The sequence below is a fragment of the Pteropus vampyrus genome, unplaced genomic scaffold, assembly GCF_000151845.1.
Source record: "Pteropus vampyrus isolate Shadow unplaced genomic scaffold, Pvam_2.0 Scaffold226, whole genome shotgun sequence".
In the NCBI taxonomy this organism is placed as follows: domain Eukaryota; kingdom Metazoa; phylum Chordata; class Mammalia; order Chiroptera; family Pteropodidae; genus Pteropus; species Pteropus vampyrus.
In genome coordinates this window covers 791,533-800,493 of record NW_011889007.1, presented here as the reverse complement: position 1 = coordinate 800,493, position 8,961 = coordinate 791,533, and the positions used below count along the sequence as shown (strand labels likewise).

The 8,961-nt window shown below is 56.9% G+C and overlaps 2 protein-coding genes across 4 annotated transcripts in view; one reads left to right on the top strand and one right to left on the bottom strand.

Annotated features, from left to right (window-relative positions):
* Positions 1-1,907: 1,907 nt before the first annotated feature.
* VMAC (vimentin type intermediate filament associated coiled-coil protein) lies at positions 1,908-5,474 on the bottom strand. Of its 3 annotated transcripts, none has more exons than XM_011373584.2 (2): positions 4,974-5,474; positions 1,908-3,780 (listed from the first exon to the last, which is right to left on the bottom strand). In XM_011373584.2, exons 1-2 carry the CDS (start codon positions 5,162-5,164, stop codon positions 3,462-3,464), a joined length of 510 nt encoding a protein of 169 aa, XP_011371886.1. In that variant the 5' UTR covers positions 5,165-5,474; the 3' UTR covers positions 1,908-3,461. The 3 variants fall into 3 exon arrangements, 1 of the variants encoding a protein (XP_011371886.1); XR_896692.2 differs by having other exon boundaries at positions 3,644-3,780; positions 4,939-5,101; XR_002783571.1 differs by having other exon boundaries at positions 3,659-3,780; positions 4,467-5,101.
* Positions 5,475-6,143: 669 nt separating this feature from the next.
* NDUFA11 (NADH:ubiquinone oxidoreductase subunit A11) overlaps positions 6,144-8,961 on the top strand; it is a 7,308-nt gene continuing 4,490 nt past the window's right edge. Inside the window, exon 1 of the mRNA XM_011373583.2 lies at positions 6,144-6,328. Coding sequence (XP_011371885.1) covers positions 6,232-6,328 — 97 coding nt within the window. The 5' untranslated portion in view covers positions 6,144-6,231. The remainder of the gene's footprint in view (positions 6,329-8,961) is intronic.

The window sequence follows — 8,961 nt, the reverse complement described above, 5'->3', positions numbered from 1 at the left end:
TCCCAGCGCCTGCACACGCCCTCTGCCTCGGCCATGTCCAGCGCCATCCCCAGCTCAGCCAGGCCCCGCTGGAGCTCCCCTGCATCCAAGGACAGGCTCCTGTCCCTGTCCAGGCGGCGGAAAAACCTGGGGGACAGGGGCACAGTTGGAGAGTGGTCCCTGGGGCTAAGTGGTCAGGAATGTGTGAGGGTACAGCTCACCTGGCCAGGCCCTGGATGCCCGAGGCCCCTCGGGACAGGCACTGTGCCCGGAGCTTCTCCACAGTGGCGTCCACTGCGTCCATGCCGGGTTGGGACTCTGGGCAGCTAGATGGGAGAGAGGTCACGGGGGGTTCTGTTTAGCCAGCCAAGCTACAGCCTGGGTGTCCCCACTCACTCACCTGGTTGTTGCCCGTCCTGGGTCTTCCAGACAGCCACTCCGCTGGCTCCTGCCGGCTCTGTCCAGTGTTGGCAGTGCGTTCTTCCTGGCAGGACTGTTGCTAAGGGACGATGGCTCTGGAGACTGGGAGGGGCCCCAGCTGTAACCCTGACTGTGCCAGGTGGCAGGGCCAAATGGAACAGGGCAGTTCTGTCACTGGCACCACCACCCAGCCACCATCCTGTTCACTCACTCGGCCCTGCAATGCCCAAGCCTGGGATAGAGCCAGGCCCAGATCTGGGTTGGGATTGGAGGTCCCTTCCTGGTCACAAGGAGGAGGGGTGGGCCGCAGCCCTGCAGTGACCACAGTGTCCTAGATGGAGGGAGATAAGGCTGTAGCCAAGGGGCGCAAGGCCCAATTCCTGTGGGACCTGAGGCAGATCCCCTCCTCTCTGGGTTTCCCTGGCACAGGACAGCAGCCACAGTTGCTGAGGGATTTAAGTTCTAAAGGGCTAGAAGTGGCCCAGTCCACATCCACTGGGAGGTCCTGGGACCAGTGCCAGCCAAGCCAGGACACAGCAGATTCCTACAGATCTTTCTTTCCATGCTAACTCAGACAAAGCAGTTCTTGGTAGTTATTTAGGGGCTAGCTGTGGTGTTTTTGTCACATGGGTCTTTTGGTGGTTGGTTTTCAGTTCTCATTCATCATTTGATGGGTTCGCTTGTGACAAGCTGGTAAGCCAGGATGTTGCAGTACAGAACAGAGCAGCAGCCCTGACCCCTGACACAATCCAAGAGGCACCGAGGCCACTGTCACAGAAGGCCTTCAATCAAGACCTTTCTATCTGTGCTAGCTGAGAGCATGATGCCAAACAGCAGGATCAAAAAGGACACTGGGTTTCCCAGTCTTAAAATGGGCCTCGTTTGGGGACCCCCCACTTGCATATACCAAGATTGTCAGAGGTTTTTCAAAGCCTGAGCTTGCACACAGCACATGGTGTAGTCAGGGGGCACTGCTGCTGCCAGAAACCAATCCGTGGATTACGAGTGACCGGGCAATGATTCAGGCCAAAGCTGATGTCGTACCGTCAGCTTGGAGAAACCACAGTGACATTCTGCTGCACAAAGCCTGATGGCTTGCTGCAGTCCAAAATTCTCTGGGTAGGCAGAGAAATACTCTGTTGTTTTTTATGGGTGTTACAACATATTTTTTTTTTTCCTATAGCAAATGTAGAAGCTAACCACAATCGTAGTTCTGTTTGGCATCTCCTCAAGAGAATCAAAATTTCAACAGTAACTTCTCTAAAACTTGGTAGTGGCCCAGGCCCTCCCGACCCTCTCGGCGTCACTTTCCCAGCTGCGAAATGGGGCAAGCCTGTGTCCGCAGGGAGCTGTGAACACTAGACACAGTCATGTGTACGGAGTGCCTGGCACAAGCCCGTGTCTAACGTGTATCTCCCTGCCCAGCAGGGCCCCCCACCCCCCCGACCGGGAGCAGCACAGGGGCCAGTTCTCCAGCCCCCTCACCCAGAAGAAAGGAGGGACCAAGGCCAAGAAATTATCCAGTTTATTCTTGAGCTTAGGCCCCAGCCTGCCTTCCCTCTTACAAACAGCACCCCCATCCCTCCCCCTCCACCATCCATCCAGAAGAGTAAATGGGGTTATTGTTACCACACTGGGGGGCACTGTTGGACACCGGGTGGACAAGCGGCACCGCCCTGAGGGTTAGGGGCAGGCGCCAATCTTTCCAGGCTGAACTGGGCCCTGCCCCTCGGTTCCTGGTGTGACAATTCCCTGAGTGAGGAAGCCGGGAGACGGCTGCCATGGTACTGGGCTGGGCACTTCAACTGGGCAGGAAAGGGCACAGGGTTCCCTGGTTTGATTTTAAAAAGCAAAGTGCCTTGAACGTCTTGGGCCAAGAAGTGCAGTGTAAAAATAAGGAGTTAAAAAATAGATTCTCTAGGAAATATAAAAAAGGAGCCAGCTGTTTACTACAAAAGCCGGACTAGGGGATGGCCTCATCAAAAGTGCTGGGGACCTCTGGCTTCCTGCAGGGTCCACAGACCCATCCTGCTCCTCCTGGGGTCTCCGGATGTGCCACGGACTGGTGACAGAACAAGAAGCCTGCCCTCGTGGACCTTACATCCTGATGGGAAGAAGTTCCATAGAGGAAAAATAAAATACACAGCGTAATGACGGGGGCTAGGGAGGAGTGACTTCAGATAAGGTGGTCAGGAGAGGCCTCTCTGAGGTGACATTTGAGCAAAGACCTGAGTGACAAGGAATCAGTCCTGTGACATCCGGAGGAAGAGCATTCGAGGCAGAGGGAATACCCACTGTAAAGGCCCCGAGGCAGGACATTAAATCAAGAAAAGGTCAAGGGATGCCGGAGCTCTCCTGGGCGGCAGTGTGGCTGCCAGCACCCCAGCATGTCCCATGTGCACGCCCTTCCTTCCGGGTTAAAGGTTGAGGGAGGAGTCAGGAAAAAAGTACCTAGAATTAAAAGTTGTTTTCAAATAACCAACGCAAAATGGCATGAAGCTTGAAGCTCAATTCTGGCTTGGGTAAAAGAGTAAAAAAAGCATTAGTCTGGGAGGAGCGAAACCAAGGCAAGGGAAAAAGGGAGAAAAATTCAAATAATATTGAACTTGATGTCATCTGCCTCCACCAGAGAAAGAGAGGTGTCAAACTCGGATGTTTCGGGGGCCAGACATCTGGCCCTAAGAGAGATGAGGAGGCTAATTAAAACTCACACTCTGCCTAAATTGGGTATCCTGGCTCAGATCCAGGCAGGCTGGCCAAGTCTGAAGCTAGAAATCCAGATTTTTGTGTGTAAATGTTGCCAATTTTTCAGCAAGGGTGATTGATGCAAAGTTTCGTTTTTAAAAAATCCTGTCTGGGCTAAACATCTTCATTTGGCCTGCAGGCTACCCATTTAAAACCTATGACTTTCTAGCAGGTTCTCGTGCTTAGAAAGGATTATGGCTCTGCGCAGGGTCCCCTCTGGGACACTGCTGACCCTCTCCCCCTGCTGAGGACACCAGCAATGGAAAAAATCCCCGCAGGGACCCTCTGTCTCCATTCTGAAATCTGTGCTCCGGGGCTCACACGGTGGTCCCAAACACGGCTGGTTGGAGGTGGTCCCTGTCCCCCTCCGCCTCAGTACTGTTGGCAAGAGGTGAACTTGGCCCACCAGTGAGTGGATGGCCAGGGTCACTGGCTGGCAAGGGCCCCAGGCGCTCGGCCTCAGCTAGGGTGGCCAGCAGCCCAGCCAGGGGTGGCCGGCGGCGGCAGATGTCCTGCAGCAGCTCGGCCCGGGGCTGCAACTGCCCGATGAGCTTGTCCCTCTGGTGCACAGCAGACTGCAGGCTGTGGACAGTGGCCTCGGAGGTCAGCAGCTGTTCCTGGAGAGCAGCAATCTCACTGGCAGGGAGGCAAGACATGGCAGTTACGGTACTGGAGCGCCAGAGTTTCTCCTGTGCCTGCTCCCGACCTCCAAGGCTGCCTCACCGTCAGGGTGAAGGCCATGTTCCTCACCACTGCCTCAAGACCTCCCCTAGTTATGGACCGAATGTTGTTGCCTCCCAAATTCATATGTCGGATACCTATGTCCCAGTGTGATATTTGAAGGTGGGGCCTTCGCGAGGTAAGGTTAGTTGAGGTCATGAGGGTGGCGTCCTCATGATGGGGTTAGTGCCCTTATGAGAAGAGACCAGAGAGCTCTCTGCCCTATGAGGACATGGTGAGAAGGTAACCATCTGCAAACCAGAAGGAGTCCTCACCAGGAACTGAATCCACCAGTAGTACCTTGATCTTGGACTTCCAGCCTCCAGAATAGTGAGACGTACATGTCTGTTGTTTAAGCCACCCAGGCTGTGGTATTTTGTCTCGGCAGCCTGAGCAGACTCCCCCTGGCTCTTCCTGCAGTTCCTTTTTCCCCTACATCTTTTTTTATTTGTCGTTCAGCTTAAACGGCTCTCCTCCTCCAGGAAGCCTTCCCTCTGGGTCCCCTTAGAACCCTATGTGCACCTCCATCACAACTCTGATCACCCCATATTGTAAATGCCTGGTGATGTGTCTGCCTAAGGGCAGGGCTGCATAGATCTTACCGATGTACCTTAGTTCCCAGCACAGTGCCTGGCACATAGTAAGTCCTCAGTAAAGATGAATGAATGAATCCAAGCAGCCAACCAGTTCTGAATTAATTGTTTGCCACCTGGGCCCCAGCACCTCCGTGGGCACTCGTCTCATCCCTTTAAATTCTTAGCTGCTAGAGGGACACTTCGAAACCGCTGATAGAGTCCATCCTCCTCTGCTCAAGAACCTGCCATGGCTCCCAGTATGTACACCAGGAGGTCGGTGGTCCTTGCACCAATAAGTAGCAGCTGATTTTGCCTTGTGGGAAACTTTTAAGTTAAAAATCCACACTTGTGTGATATCTCTTAACTTTATGTGCTGATGATTAATTCAAGTTTTTTGGTGTTTGTTTTTCAATCCCTCCAGTAGTCCAGCCTCCACGTGAATGCATTCGGTCCCCCCTGCTAGTGCTCCCTTTATAATCTCGGCTCCGCCTCTGCCCACCTCCGAGAAGTCCACCTTGTGGGCCCGGGCCTCACCGGTCCTTGGTGCGGCCCAGCTCGTCCAGCGCGGCGCGCAGCTGCTGATCGTGGCGAGCCAAGCGCTCGGCCTGGGCGCGCACCGTGCGCTCCGCGGCGTCCAGCCGCGCCTCCAGCTCTGCGACGCGCCGGTGCACTGCTACCAGGTGTGCGTTCGCCTCGCGGATCTGCAGGGGCGGCGGCGCGGACATGGTCCCGACCGCGGCCCAGGACCGGGCCCGGCCACGCCCCCAAAGGCCCGCTCAGGACTTCCGCGCGATTGGCCGCAGCCGACTAGGTCGCGCCCTCATCTAACTCAAACACGCTGACTGATTCCGGCACCTCGAAACTCCGCCCCTGAGCCCTGACTCGTTCTCCGGCGGCACGCCGGGTCCAGGCTCTGGCAACGGGATGGGCTTCTCGGAGACGGGCCCCGCCCCGCCCAGAAGCGAGCCCCAGGATTAGTCCGGATCCCGAGACCCAACAGAACTGGTCACGCCCCCGGAACCCGCAGCCTTCTCTCAGACCCACACGATTGGCCACGCCGGCATCTCCTGGGCAACCATGCGGTTCCGGATTGGTCCAGTCCGGGCTCTGTCCGGTTCTGGCCACGCCCCCAAGTGTAGGGCTTGAACAAGCCGCAAATTGGGCACAGGCCATAGACCTCTAAGATTTTAGCACTAGAATTGGGCACTTTGCCGTGAAGCCCCGCCCCTGAGCCTGGCCCCGCCTCAAAATAGTCGCACGCGGTTTAGACTCCTGCTTCGGGACTGGCCACAGCGAGTGACCACGCCCCCACACGGATTCTGACGCTGAAGGGGCCATATCCCCGCTATGCCCAGCCCTGTAATTACGTCCTGCTCCGCTCAAGTGCAGTTACGCCCCGCCCGCGCCCTACTCTGTGCATGCGGATAGGCCTAGTACCTATTTCAGTCCCGCCCCTAGATTAGGCCGCACCTCCGGGTGTCAACTCATTCTTAAGACCTTCTGAGCTGGAACTAGTGAGATCTGCCTTCGCTAACCCTGGCTGGCCTCAGTTTCCCCCTCCAGAAATCGCCGGGGGTGCACGCGTCCTTCCCTTGCGCCAGTCCAGACCTCAGCGCGTGCGCGCAACCCGTGTCCGTGTTCGCGGGGCTTAATAAAGTTGCACGCTTGTTGCCGGCCCGTCCGCACAGCAAGCTGCGCGCACCGCCCAGAATTCTCGCGATAGCAAGCGGCGGCTGCCCTTGGGCGCGGCGGGCCGGCGGGCTGTGCAGTGCGGGGTCCGGGGTGTTCAGCCATGGTGCGGAAGCTTCTTAACCGGTACTGGGACATCCCCGACGGCACCGAGTGTCACCGCAAGACCTACGCCAGCACCACTATCAGTGGTGCCGTTGGTGAGCGCCGACCGGCCAGACGCCGGGGGCGGAGACTGCAGGGAGGTCATAGGGTCACTGGGGGATGTCCTAAGGTGTCCTGGGGGGCTGGAGAATGTCGCGGGGTGGCATATGGTTGTCGTCGGGGGCGTCGGGCGGATCGGGGATGCTGGGGAGCTCTTTTTCGAGATAGACTTTGTGGGGTGTCGGACTAATTCAGAGGACGGAGGGAGGTCATAGGGTCATTTTGAAATGGGGAGATGTCCGAGGGGGTCACATGGGGGCGGGGAGTCTCGCGGGGCGGCACGTGACTGCCGCCCGGGCGTCCGGGGCGGTGTCTGGGGAAGCCGTGGAGTGAGACGGGGCCATTATAGGGATCAGAGGGGCTGGGGTGATGAGACTTTCCAATCGGGTAACTTGAGATTACTTGGGGATCTTACTTGGGGATCACGGGTTATTATTGGGGTACCTGAGGGGGATACAGAAGCTTGAGAAAGTTCCAGAGTAGGATGAGGCCTTTTTAGGGTCCAGAAGAGTTGGGTGGTCAGGGACATCTGAAGTTTATATTGGAGCTACCAGAGAACCCCTAGGGGTGCTGCGGAGATCGTAGGTGAAGTGAGTCGGGGTGCTATAAGGATAGCCTCGGGGCTGTGTGAAGGGACCCAGAGCCCTGACATTCCCTTGCAGGGGAGACCCCAGACTCTTGTCCCTTCCAGACTCCTTTCATTCCGTCTCCCTGAGAAGCAGGTATGCTGGTTTTGGCCACCTCCCTACCTCCAGCTTCTGAAACAGGGTCTGGCAGAAGCCGAGTCTGCACTGGGCAGCATCCGCGTTAGGTAGACCTAGTAATCACGGCCGTTATCTCCATACTTAGAAGGGTCAGTAGTTGTCACCTCCATTTCTCAGAGGTGGAAAATGAAGGTCCGAGAGGCTTATTAACTGCCCCAGGTCTTTTGAAATGAGGCTGCAGATCCACATCTACTGAGCTGCTCCTGGGAGTGCTGGGACAAGGAACATGCACACACGGTTCCTAATGGGAGGGTCTTCCGGAGAAAGGGCCGACGGGGCAGTCCTAGGGGATGCATTATGTAGAGTCTGCAGGAGTGGCAAGTTGTTGGGACAGTGCAGGGCCTGTGGTAGGACCTTTGGGGGGATACTTGCCCCAGGAGGGCTGGTGCAGTGTGAAGTCAGATCACTGTAGAGGAAATTGATTCTGGTGGATTCTTATGGGGGAGATACTGACATTCGCAAATGCCTAGAGAGTCATGGCTGTGTCTGATATTAAAGCAGGAGGAGTCGCCTGAGGGGCCTTCAGGGAAAGAATTTGGAGGAGTGGAGGCTTTGGGGATTTTGAGGCTGAGAAAGGCATTAACGGTGGTGTCTGTGAGTGGGGGCGTGCGTGTGTACTCACAGATGCACTTCACCCTGGGACTGAAGTCTCAGATTTTGGGGAGACCACACACATCTCAGGATTAGGGTGCTGATGAGTGAGGAGCCTCGGGGTGGGGGGCTTTCTAGAGGGTGTTCGAGGGGATGTGGGTGGGACACTTTGACAGAGGTGCCATGTCAGGCAGTCCCTGAGAGACTCAGATGTGCGATGATCTGTGGCATCTGTGAGCTGTCCAGACCACCCAGGGGTCTCGAGGGTGTCATCGTGTGTGCTGGCCTCTTTGCCCACCTGTGTTTCCTCACTGACCAACACCATTCTACGTACAGCGCTTGGTTGACACGTGTCCGTCAGTCCTGTCTCCTCCCTGCTGCTTCATTCCCTGACCACCCTCTGCCCTGGCCCGAGGGTTTAATGTTTGGCTTCCCTGAGCTGGTGAGCCCCTGGAGGGCGGGTAGCCCTACGCCCGCAGAGCCCAGCACCTTGTAGGCACAGCTGTCTGTGAAGGGAGGGAGGAGACGTTAACCGTGAATGAATGAATGAGTCAGGGCACGCAGTAACTGAATGGGTGGATGGATGGGTCTGGGTTCACGGTAACTGAGTGAATGAACCAGAGCGGGTGAGGTGACTGACTAGTGAATGAATGAACGATGTGCGCCTGTCTGGAGGTCTCTATGGGAGGCTTAACAGGGAGCCAGGGGCAGACTGAGGGCTTGAGGAGGGAGTGATGGAAGGCTCTGGACCGATGCGAGTGAGTAGCAATCTTGTGTGCTGGGGGTCTGCTGGATCGCAACGTCTGGGGAGCCAGGCGGGCCCCTGGAAGGCGAGCTGTGGCGGTCCCCATACTGGATGACTACTGGGGGGGAGTTGGTCAGGCAGTCTTGACCCTGAGATAATCGTGGGGCTCCTGGATCATCTGCACCCAGTTCAAGGACTTCTGGGGTACATAGGGTGGTGGAAGCACTCTGGCTGGCATGGCCAGGACCGCAGGCATATGGTGGGGTTGACAGGGTGCCCCCCAGGGTTCACTGCCTGATTAGGTTTGGGGGCAGCACTGAATCTAGTCCGTGGTCCTCCTTCAGGGGGTCCTAAGACCCTTGTTCCTGGCCCAGCTCCAGAGATCAAGACTCATCCGGGCTGGGCAGGGCTGGGAACCCCTCTGATTGAGTGCGCACAGGGGAAGGGAGCACGTGAGAGTGAGTGCTGGGGGCAGAGCTCCTTGCTGGGCCCCAGGCCCCTTCCCCAGCCTGCAGCCTCTCAGGGGTCA